This window comes from Garra rufa, chromosome 12 (genome assembly GCF_049309525.1).
Source record: "Garra rufa chromosome 12, GarRuf1.0, whole genome shotgun sequence".
NCBI lineage: Eukaryota > Metazoa > Chordata > Actinopteri > Cypriniformes > Cyprinidae > Garra > Garra rufa.
In genome coordinates this window covers 11,155,877-11,168,253 of record NC_133372.1, presented here as the reverse complement: position 1 = coordinate 11,168,253, position 12,377 = coordinate 11,155,877, and the positions used below count along the sequence as shown (strand labels likewise).

At 35.5% G+C, this 12,377-nt stretch overlaps 1 protein-coding gene across 3 annotated transcripts; it reads left to right on the top strand.

The window, feature by feature from the left end:
* On the top strand, positions 1-11,736 carry lnpk (lunapark, ER junction formation factor). Of its 3 annotated transcripts, none has more exons than XM_073851385.1 (14): positions 1-53; positions 462-510; positions 605-646; positions 1,956-2,143; positions 3,212-3,270; positions 3,441-3,481; positions 3,596-3,679; positions 3,772-3,823; positions 3,940-4,029; positions 6,749-6,854; positions 6,998-7,068; positions 7,434-7,598; positions 9,121-9,207; positions 10,587-11,736. In XM_073851385.1, the coding sequence occupies exons 2-14, from the start codon at positions 484-486 to the stop codon at positions 10,754-10,756; spliced, it is 1,182 nt and encodes a 393-aa protein (XP_073707486.1). In that variant the 5' UTR covers positions 1-53; positions 462-483; the 3' UTR covers positions 10,757-11,736. The 3 variants fall into 3 exon arrangements, with proteins under 3 accessions (XP_073707486.1, XP_073707484.1, XP_073707485.1); XM_073851383.1 differs by having other exon boundaries at positions 3,940-4,152; XM_073851384.1 differs by lacking the exon at positions 9,121-9,207 and having other exon boundaries at positions 3,940-4,152.
* The last annotated feature ends 641 nt before the right edge of the window (positions 11,737-12,377 follow it).

Genomic DNA, 12,377 nt, shown 5'->3' with positions numbered 1-12,377 from the left:
CTCTGATAACGTCACCGTCACACGTTCAGCCTCCGACCCATCTCTTTAGAAAGGCAAGTTAACGAGTGAACTCTTGGAAATTTGTATCTTGTAACATGCTCTGCATAATATTAACCTAATGAACATATGTTTAAATCACACTGCTTCTGGCTTTACATTAAGTGAATTTGATCCAGGACAGTTTTAGGGCTGGCGAGAAGGCAGGGCAGGTGTTTTCTGCCAGACCCTGCTGTAGTAATGCCCTCTGCAATAATTAGAGTTGCATTGTTATCTTGTTTCTCAATTAAATATACTTACTCTTGGTATTCGTTTGGAGTTTGCTTCTCCAAACCACGTTATTGAGAAGATGACTGACCTCAGTTGCGAGCAAGGATTGTGTTTCTTAATATAAATGTGCAGATGCATTAGTGGGTGTGGATGTGTTGCGAGGGTAATTAGAATGTTTTGGTTTCTGCTTTAAGGTGTGGATTTGCAGTACTGACAATGGGAGCCATAATTTCACGGTGGAAGGTGAGTATTTTTCTCCTTTTGCGTCCCCCCTCTCCCCCAATCCAGTTCTTAAAACCAGTCTAATAACAATAATGTTATTGTTATGCTCCAACAGACTAAACCTTCCACTGTGGAGCTTCTAGAGTCCATCGATAAGGTATGTTCCTCGCCGTTGTCCTGCCCTTTCAGACCTCACAGACTTCTTTCAGCCATTGTGACCTTATCACACATCACAGGGCTGTATGTCATCATCTGAACCCTTGTACTGGCTGCATTTCCTTGCTTTGCTCATTCCTGGCTCGCCTCCTGAAGCCTCTCTCTCTGTCTGGAGACTATATTGACAGGACCATCTGTTCGCTGGGCTGCTGCGGTTGACCTTAACTGTCCAGTAGTGGTCACTGCTTTGGTTTAGAGTGAGCTGTAGGAATACACTTTGCAATTCCAGAGGGCTTTACATTTAATTTCCCCTGTACATTCAGCTGTAACTAACAGAGCTTACATCCAGCATTCACTATTCACGTGTTGTGCATTAGCAGGGTCGATGTCAGTCCGATTTATGTTGGGCTTAGGTTTTAATGGTGTAACATGACACATGGTGACACATCTGTTTTTCATGCCACCATATAAACAAACATTATAACATACTTTGAGGAGTTATTACTACCTGACCTGACCTTAAAATTGAATTTTGTTAGTGTAATGTAATGTAGTCAGATTCAGGTTCAGTCATTCTAATTAATAACTTTATTTTGGATAAAACCACTTAACCTTGTAAACCTGACATATCAAATAATAGTCAGAAAAACATTTTTAATGGAACAATTTAGTGAAACTTTAGACAAAATATGAAGGAAATTAAAGAAAAAGCTTTGCTTATACGCTACCAGTCAAAAGTTTTTGAACAGTAAGATTTAATGTTTTTTTAAAGAAGTCTCTTCTTACAGCAAAAGCAGTAATATTGTAAAATAATTTCTACTATTTAAAATAACTGCTTTCTATTTTAATATATTTTAAAATGTCATTTATTCTTGTGACTCCAGTCTTCAGTGTCACATGATCCTTTAGAAATCATTCTAATATGCTGATTTGCTGTTCTAAAACCTTTTTATTATTATTATTATTATTAACAGTATTTAAAACAGTTGAGTTATTTTTTTAGGATTCCTTGATTAACAGAAAGATTCAAAGATCCAGCATACCATTCAAAGGCTTGGAGTCAGTATATATCTATATCTGTATCTATATATTTTTTAAAGCAATTATAGAAATTAATACTTGTATTTAGCAAGGATGCTTTAAAAGAAAAAAAGACATTAAAGACTCTGTACCATACCTGTACCACAAGGTAGACATTTTTATAAATAAACTAAAATGCCATTTACACTAATAAAAAAGTATGAATTTTTACAGCATTTAATGTAATTACATTGGTAATGATCTTACATTATTGCAATATGAATTCACAGGACATAAAGGACCTTGAGGAGTTTCGTGCAAAGAACCAGCGTTTGCTGAAGTTGTGGGTGGGCCGACTTCTCTTCTACTCATCTGCTCTGTACCTGATCACGTGTCTGTGTGTGTATTACCTGTACTTCCCTGAGCAGTGGAGCGCACGGTTCATCACTGCCCTGCCTCTGCTGGTCTTTCCTGGACTGTAAGTTTTATTCCTGGATAATTAAATTCAATTGTATTAGGCATGATTATTGTATTACAGTTGATGTTATTACATCTGTATTACATATTATCACATATACACTACTAGTCAAAAGTTTTTGAACAGTAAGAATTTTAATGTTTTAAAGTCTCTCCTGCTCACTAAGCCTGCATTGATTTGATCCAAAGTACAGCAAAAACTTTACAATTTTGAAATATTTTTCTTAAAATAACTTTTCTCTTTGAATATATTTAAAAATGTAATTTATTTCTGAGATTTCAAAGCTTAATTTTTAGCATCATTACTCTAGTCAAATGATCCTTCAGAAATCCTTTTAATATTCTAATTTGCTGCACAAAAAACATTTTTTATTATTATTATTATTATGTTGAAAACAGCTGAGTAAAATTTGTTTTTGGTTTCTTTGATGAATAGAACATTCAGACGAACAGCAATTATCTGAAATAGAAATATTTTGTAACATTTTAAATGTCTTTAACATCACTTTTGATCAATTTAAAGCATCCTTGCTAAATAAAAGTATTAATATCTATAATTTCTTTCCCCCCCAAAAAAAGAAGAGTTATGCTGACTCCAATCTTTTGAATGGTATAGTGTATAATGTTACAAACTTTTTATTTGTGATAAATGCTGATCTTTGGATCTTTCTATTCAGCAAACAATCCTGAAAAAAATGGGCTCAACTATTTTAAATATTGATAATAATAATAATACATGTTTCTTGAACTGTAAATCAACATATTAGAATGATTTCTGAAGGATCATGGGACACTGAAGACTGGAGTAATAATGCTGAAAATGTAGCTTTTATCACAGGAATAAATGACATTTTAAAATATATTAAAATAGAAAGCAGTTATTCAAAATAGTAAAAATATTTCACAATATTACTGCTTTTGGATCAAATAAATGCAGTCCTGGTGAGCAGAAGAGACTTCTTTAAGTTCATCTTACTGTTCAAAAACGTAGGTAGGTCAATGTTATTGCGTTGCGTTATTGATTTGTTAATGGCTCTTTTGCTTAATTTTATATTTTCTTTCTTAACAGAGTGTTGCTAGTACGAAAACTACTCATCTTCCTTTTCTCCAAACGTACAGAGAGAAACAGTAAGCTCATCATATATTGTTTTTCTTCATTCTTTACTGTTTTCTTTATTTTCTTCATATTTAGTTTATTCTCTGCTGTAACTGTGCTTTTTACATATGAATTGTTTATAAATGTGTTTCAATACACCAAAGATCTTGACAGGGATTTGATTGATGAACTTCTGTTACAGATGAAAAATTAGATGACTTAAAAACACAGAAACGGAAAATAGTAAGTATGATTTCAGACACATTAGAAAAACTGTCCAAGGTATTAGGCTTGTTTGTGGCTAATAATATTTTAGATGAATAACATTGTTATTATAACGAATTATGCTTTTCTCAGCTTGAGGAGGTGATGGAAACAGAGACCTACAAAAATGCAAAAGTCATATTAGAGCGATTCGATCCAGAATCTAAAAAGAAAGTAGTAAGTAGAGTCTCATGTATTATTAAAGCTTGAAAATGGCTTTAAACAGATGTAGGGATTTATTTAGATGAATACATGGTTTGTCTTTACAGGAAGCAGAAGCCACTCCAGTCAGACCCCATATGACCCCTAGACCAGGACAAGGTTTGTAAATGCATTTGTTATTGTATATGCATTGAAGTTATTGAGTGTTCATGTGTGTTTACTCTATGCCTAATATGCTTTCATTATATACTTTCATTTCATTTCATTATATCCAGACCTTCGGCAGCGGCATGTTGCAATGGCTACTCCTGGTCCAGTACCCAGTCCCATGTCCCCAGGAGCCACACCTCTTCGTGGTGCTCCAGGTGGGCCTCCAGAGAAAGGGCTAGCTGGGGCTGTAGCCAGCCCAACAGGAGCGACCCAGGCAGAAACACCACAACAAATGATGAGAAGAAGCATGAGTCCTTATTCACCAGGACCTGGATCAGGTTCAGTACACTATACTTATAGCGTAGATACATTGTGGATAATTAAATGAAAAACAGATAGCTGTGGCTCTATGAAATTATGATAAAATAGAAGATGTCCTGTTACTGTAAATTAGTTGTAGTTTATATTTAATGGGTAGTATCATAATTTTTTATTAAATAATACATTTACCTGTTAATTAAACAATGATGTCTTCGATCATACAGTATAAATGGCTGTGTGATTTTTGATTGTAATGCACTAATAATTATTTTTATATAAAAATGTTAAATGATAAATGGCCAAGACTAAAAATACAATGCTATTCCGTGTAAATAAATGAAAACATAATATTACAAGAATTTTACGTTTTTGTAGAATGTAATATGATGGGAAAATTTTAAACCGCCAGCAGATGGCAGCAAGTGTTCATGATTGAATCACTGAGTCATTCAAACGATTCTTTCAAAACGGCTGAATCCTTCAGGAGCGAATCAAATGACTGGTTTTATGAATGGCTTAGTGAATCAGTGAAAAAACAGCATATATATATATATATATATATATATATATATATATATATATATATATATATATATATATTTAGTCAAGCCCGAAATTATTCATACCCCTGGCAAATTCTGACTTAAAGTTACTTTTATTCAACCAGCAAGTTGTTGTTTTTTTTCCGGAAATGACACAGGCTTCTCCCAAAAGATAATAAGACGATGTACAAGTTCTCAACTTTTTTTTTTTACATTTGAACAAAAAGTGGCATGCCCAAAATTATTCATACCCTTTGCAAACTGTCACAGTCTGTGGGAAAATCCAAAGTTCTATACCATTCCAAATAGTCCAAGCTGTTCTAAAGCAGTGTTTCTCAACTCCAGTCCTCGGGACCCACTGCTCTGCACATTTTGTATGTTTCTGAGTCTGACACACTCAGTTCAGTTCATGAATCTTTCTACTAATGAGCTGATGATCAAAATCAGGTGCCTTAAATGAGGAAGACATACAAAATGTGCAGAGCAGTGGGTCCCGAGGACTGGAGTTGAGAAACACTGTTCTAAAGCATCCTAATTACTCTGATTCATTGGGAACAGCTGTTTTAATCAACTCAACAGGTGAAAAACAGAAGCTCTCTGCTGTTGGTTTGTGGACAGTCATGGCTAAGACAAAGGAGCTCACTGAGGAACTGTGGCTATGCATTGTGGCTGCTCACAAGTCAGGAAAGGGCTATAAGACCATATCTAAATGTTTTGAAGTTCCAGTGGCTACAGTGCAAAGTATTATTAAAAAATACAAGACGTTCTGCATTGTGAAAAATCTCAGAAGACATGGTCAGAAACCAAAAGTGACAGCTGTCAGGAGGATAGTGAGCGAGGGGAAAAAAGAATCCAAGGATCACCACCAAGGCCATCCTGATGAATCTGGGCTTTACTGGTAGCAACATCTCAAGGCAGACAGTGAAGAAATGGTTAGCAGACAAAAACATTAACGTTTTGCAGTGGCCCAGCCAAAGTCCTGACTTAAATCCAAATGAGAATCTGTGGAGGGAGCTAAAGATCAGGGTGATGGCAAGGAGACCCTCCAACCTGAAAGAGTTGGAGCTCGTCGCTAAAGGTGAATGGGCAAAAATACCAGTGGAGACATGCAAAAAGCTGCTCAGCAATTATAGGAAGCGTTTGATTGCTGTAATAGCCAACAAAGGCTTTTCTATTGATTATTGAGAAGGGTAGGAATAATTTTGGAAATGCCACTTTTGTTCAAATGTAAATAAAAGATGAGTAATATGTTAATTAATGGAATTGCATTTGTGATTGCAAAGATGCTTCCACGAACAAATTATTACTCCTGTTCTAAAATTGGGCAAATGAATAAAACTGCGAGAATATTTTCTTGTAAGATGTTAAGATGTTGAATAAGTGATTCTTGAGCTGCTATTTTTTAAATGACATCAAACTTGCAGCTTGAACAATGACCTGCAAGTGCAGCTTCTCATTTCAAACTAAACTGAAGCATCAGGAAACGTTATGTACCATATAAGCGTATACACAGCATGTACTACACAAAGCACAGCAGAAAGACATTTTGGCAATCAACTTGTAATGTTTTTGCTGCCGTGCATGTTCAAATTAATTCAAATTAATGTTCATTTTAAACAGTGTTTCTGCCGTGCATACAACATATCTTATGGTACTATCGTATGGACAACCCTACCGCTTAAAAAATGCAATGGTACCATGGGTATTTTTAAGCTTTAGTACCGTGATACTACCATAGTACCGGTATATCGTGCAATTCTAGAAAAAAGAAAGTTGTACAGGTTTGGAATGACATGAGAGCGAATTAGAATTTTCATTTTTAGTTGAACTATCCCTTTAAGTGTGGATAAAGGCATTCACGGTTTAAGTCTGTATAAAAATTCCTTACTAGATTCAAGGATTAGTGCATTGTTCACTAAATCAACATTTTCTGGGGCTTAAACACAAACTGAACTTAATAGGCTTCTTACTGCCTTGCCAAGTTTGATGTCATTTGCATTATCGTGAAATTCGGGCTGCGGGCAGGTCATTTTTTCTGATTTCTGCATTGATTAAATTCTTGATCATTTAGGTATGCGTCCTCCTGGTCCACCTCTCGCTCGACCCATCCTTCCAAGAGAGCGCAGTGCTGTGGACAGAGTCATTGAGTATTTGGTGGGAGATGGACCTCAGAACAGGTATTACATTGGTATAACATGCAACAAGGCATTACATACAAGTTAAGAGAAACACATTGAGCACTCTTTAGGCCAGAATTATGTCAGTACATGCGAAAATGATTTGTCTCTCACGATCCTTCTATATATTCTTATACTTTTAGATACGCATTGATTTGCCAGCAGTGTTTTTCCCACAATGGTATGGCTTTGAAGGAGGAATTTGAGTATGTAGGTAAGAACCTGTCAGAACCAGTGTTGCCAAATCTATGTTTTTTTCACAGAATAGGGTTACTTTTATATTGTTTTCGCAGGTTGTTTTTCAAATCTCACCCCCTCAGAATGCGATTTCAACTGAGGAGGACTCCTAGGAACGCAATTATGGATCCATTTTAATAGCTAATTTCTCCCAGAACACGACTGGGCTAATTTTGACAATGATTGAGCAAGTTTTGAGTAGCAATTGGGCTGGTTTATTACGCAGACCTGAAACCCTGGTCAAAACACAGTATGGAACTGGGAAGTTTTTAGGGTTTTTTTTTGCCAGAAGATACTTCTGAGGTTTTTATTTTAACTCATGTGTGGTGTTTCATGTTACAGCGTTCCGTTGTGGTTATTGCTACTTCATGAACCCGGCAAGAAAGACACGCCCCCAGGCACCCAGACTCCCAGAATTCAGTTTTGAGCGTAGACTTCGCTCTGAATCCCCTGAAACACAGTCTTCCGCCGCCACAGAGACACCAGAGGACAGTGACGCCCCTGAAGGTATTTCATGCTGCTGACAGCCTCATTATCAAGACCTCATAAAATAATTTCGTCATCTTATCATGCCATGTGTCATTCAGTCTTAAAACTTCAGCTGGACAGCCTCCAAGAGGAGAGAAAACATCTTTTAAAGGGGTCATCAGATGCCCATTTTGATTCTTAATGAAAAGTCTATAATATACTTTGGTTAAAAATTCTCAATAGTAGTGTAACAAAACACCCTTTTACCTTGTCAAAAGCAGCTCTGTAAAAACTCAACTCATTTTATTGCATGGTTCCTTTAAATGCAAATGAGCTCTGCTCGCCCCGCCCCTCTCTGATGTGGGATTATGAGCCACAATGTTTACTTTAGCCGCATTTACCGGAGAAACTTGCCAACAAGCACATTATTAAGAAAGGCTGTTTTCAAATATGCATAAAAAACCTTATTACACGGCTCTTTGGAATGCTTGATTCTGATTGGTCAGTTGAGACATTTGCAGGTTCGTTCTTTTCAAATAATCACCGCTCCAAAGTAATAACACATAGCCGGTACTACTTGTATGTTTAAAATCCCTCCGTGCCAACAAAGATTACCGTTTGGCGCCATCTTGTGACAAACACTGGACAACCACAATTAACAATGGAAAATTTCGACATTAATCTATTTAAATTGTCTTACTAACGTACATAGTTTGAATGTTAGTCACGTGGTACTATATCGTTTCGCGGAAGGATAAAAATGTTAATTCAAAACAAATATGCCAATAAAAGGTTTCAAATTCATATTCATGTCCAGTTTTTTTCCTTATGTGGCAAGTAGCCGTGTAATAAGCGGGATAATGTACAGGCAGCCTGTAGTTATCGCGAAATAAGCCCCTTCAGTGTGATACAAGACCTGATCACACTGTCGGGGCTTATTTCTGCGATAACTACCGGCTGCCTGTACATTATCCCTTACTTATACTCACTTCTGCTGTGGGTGAAGCTGCATCACGAACAATTCGCACGAACATAGACGCATATGTAGATTGGGATCGGCGCTTTCGTTTTTAAAAAAACTAAAGTAACGTTATCCTCTGCATGTTTAGCGGCTCAGATGTCTGGAGTAAATGACTACTGCTATGTTCATTATTACATCCAACAATAGAACACCTCAATCGCTCAATCTGAGACATTCTTTTTCCCCTGCACCTGAGTTGACACAATGGAGATCGGAGTTGGACTGTTTCAGATCGGTGAGGGCGGGTCTAAGGTAAGGCGCTCATGTCAATCAACTATTGTGGGAGGGGCCTCTGTCCATGTGTCATCACACCGACAAGAAGCTGAGAATGACATGATTTTACCACTGGGTGGATTTTTATCATTGTAGGGCGGTTGTGTACACAAACTGCCAACACACATTAATGTTCAAACAACATGTTAAAGTGAGTTTCGCATCCGATGACCCTTTTAAAAAAAGACTGCAGTTTTGAAGAAATCATTTACATTTATCATGTGTATGAATGAATGTTGTTATTTATTTTATTTGTGTGTTTTTTAGACCGTATTGTCTCGGCTCGCTCAACTCGTGTTTCAAACTCTGGCACCCCTTGGAGTAAAGTTCATAGTTTCAAGAAATTTCCCTCAGGTCCCAGAACACAGACATATTTTACTTACACATACAATGCCATTCAAAAGTTTGGGGTCAGTAAGGTTTTTTTTGTTTTTGAAAGGTTCCTTTGCTCACCAAGGCTGCATTTATTTGATCAAAAATAATACAATTTACATTTTAAAATAAATGTTTTCTATTTTAATATACTTTAAAATATTTTTTACTCCAGTTCTCAGTTTCAGTTATAGGTGCCTCAAGGGATAGTTCACCCAAAAATAAAAATTCTGTTAATAATAACTCACCATTATGTCATTAGAAACCTGTAAGAGCTTTATTTTCGGAACACAAATTAAGTTATTTCTGATGAAATCCAACAGCTTTCTGACCCTCCATAGAGAGCAATGGTACTTCCACGTTTAAGACCCAGAAAGGTAGTAAGGACATCGTTAAAATAGTCCATGTGGCATCAGTGGTTCAACCTTAATTTTATGAAGCAATGAAAATACTTTGTATTCTGTAGATAAATGACAGTCTTATGGGTTTGGAATGACATGAGGGTGAGTAATGACAGAATTTAAGAAATATTTATTTTTATTATCAGTGTTGAAACCGTTGTGCTTCCTTAGAAAACTAAATGTAACATTTATTTGAAATATTTTTTGTAGCATTATCAATTTCTTTGCTGTCACTTTTGATCAATTTAATGTGTCCTTGCTGAATGAAAGTATTAATTTATTTTTTTTTAAATCATATTGACCCTCAACTTTTGAACAGTAGTGTATGCACTGCATGATGCTTATGTGCTATTCTCTGCTCATTTCAATTATTGTGGGTAACATAATCATTATCGCAATCATATCACTCTCATACACAAAAATCATACAAAAAATTAATGACTGTCACCAATAAAATCAGGAAGGTGTGTTTGTATGTTTGCAAATGGCTTTAAATCAAATCTGTACATATGAAAAATGTCTTCTAATCTGTGGTTTAAAAGGTTATGTCTGTTTTATATCTGTCTTAAGAGAAATATCCTGCATTTTTGACATTCAGCTTAATTTTCTGCTCTTTGTAGAAAAAGAAATTGCAACAAAAAAAGATGCAAATATAAATTTATGAACAAAAAAATTTGCAAAGGCAGATACTGAATGTCTAAAATGTTGAATACCTCTCTTTAAAAAATATAAACAGATCTTTTAGGTGCATGGCTCCTAAATTTTTCCTATAATTATTAATTGGCTTATTTACAGTCCTGATAATGCATGTTGTGTTCCTTTAAACATGTATTATCATAATAAATGAGGAATAACACAAATTCTTGTTTTTAATGCTATAACAGGCCTAATACACACAATGTCACAATTTAGCAGTATGCATCCCTAGTGGCAGTTATTTTAATTATTTCATTTTTACAGATGACATAGAAAGAACTACAACTGCGGAGTCTACTGCTGAAGATCAGCCTGCTGCACATGAATCGGAGGAAGAAGAAGCACAGTCTCAACAAAGTCCGTCCCCCTCAGAAGATGTCCAACAGGAAGAGGCTGGAGCTCAGGAGCAGCAGAAAGAGGATGAATCAAACTAAACTGTGTTTAAATGCAGTTGAAACACCCTTTTGATCAATGCCGTTCATAGCTTTTGGTTTGGGATGTTTGGTTTTCAATTCACTCTAAAGCATGTTCATTTGGTATATCTTAGTAATTCTGGAGGCTGTTAAAAGTTTTTACTGCTAATTTATTTATACGTGCAGCAGTGTTCTAAATATACATATAGTGGGCTAAATATCATATCACATTACAGTTTGAATACTAATGGTGTGGTGCGCTCCCATCATAGTGGTGTTGTCACTCACTACAATACCGGTGTATGGTTTGGTTATTAGGGTGACTTTACAAAAATGCAACTGCTAAAGTCATAATAGTATCATTTTACAGTATTAGCATTCACTTGCATAGTAAATAAGGACATGTAGCAGGATATGTTTTACAAAGTTTAGCTGTCTTTGTGTTTACAGAATTTTTTGAAACTGCAAGCTGAACAAAAAATGCACTCTAAAGCATAATCCTTTTTTTGCCAAATGCACTTTGATTCTTAAATATTTATTCTTTTGTTTTATCTTAATTGCTTGAGTTTTTCTGGCCAACAGTTTGTTTATGTATTTGTGTATAATTCAACTGTCTTGTGCCTTTCTGGTTAAGAATATGTCTGGGACTTACTGCACAGTTTACAAGATAGCGAACTTTGTCAAAATAAATGGTTGTCATACATAGGATGTTTTCTGCATTGATGTTTACGCTTTACAAGTCAACTCATGCCAGAAATGACTGGCATTTATTCATGAATTAAAAAAATTATAATAATGATAATTTCGTAGCTGTTTGTTCTTTTCACTTTCATGTTAATTGTGAATTGAACACAAAATTCATGTACTTCAGAACTGGAATTATCCACTTGTTCTTGTTTGTCAGTACTTGCAAGTTGTTGTGCACATTTGTTGTCTGTTGCATTTGCAGACTGGATTGTGTGCATGGTAAGTCCAATAAAATTTCATTTTCTAAAGAATAATTCTTTGAGCATTATCATGAAAAGTAAGGAGGAATTAGTTTAGGAATTAAGAAGCACAACACAGAAAGGCTAAATGAAATGTTTTTGAAACACAAAAGTTTACATACACCTTGCAGAATCTGCAAAATGTTAATTATTTGACCAAAATAAGAGATATCATACAAAATGCATGTTAAACTGCCTTCAGTTCTTCAGAAAAATCTGTCAGGGTCCCACAAAATTAGTTTTTTTTTTTTCAGCATTTTTTTTTTTTTTGTATTGAACCATTTCCAACAATGACTAATGCCATTTTGAGATCCATTTTTTGGATGAGGGAATCATATGCAACTATTACAGAAGGTTCAAACACTCACGGATGCTCCAGATGGAAACACGATGCATTAAAAATGTGTAAATTTTTCTTATTATGCCTAAATATATTTTTCCATCTAGTACTGCCCTTCAGAAGCTACAAAATATACTTACATGTTTCCCAGAAGACACAATGCATTGTGTTTCCTTCTGGAGCATCAGTGAGTGTTTGAACCTTCTGTAATAGTTGCATATGAGTCCCTCAGTTGTCCTCAGTGTGAAAAGATAGATCTCAAAATCATACAGTCATTGTTGGAAAGGGTTCAAATACACAAAAATGCTGAAAAATA

Coding starts and splice junctions, on each gene's coding strand:
- lnpk (XM_073851383.1), top strand. CDS start 484: ATGGGAGCCATAATTTCACGGTGGAAG. Junction 511..604: donor CCATAATTTCACGGTGGAAG/GTGAGTATTTTT, acceptor ATGCTCCAACAG/ACTAAACCTTCCACTGTGGA. Junction 7,069..7,433: donor GGAGGAATTTGAGTATGTAG/GTAAGAACCTGT, acceptor TTCATGTTACAG/CGTTCCGTTGTGGTTATTGC.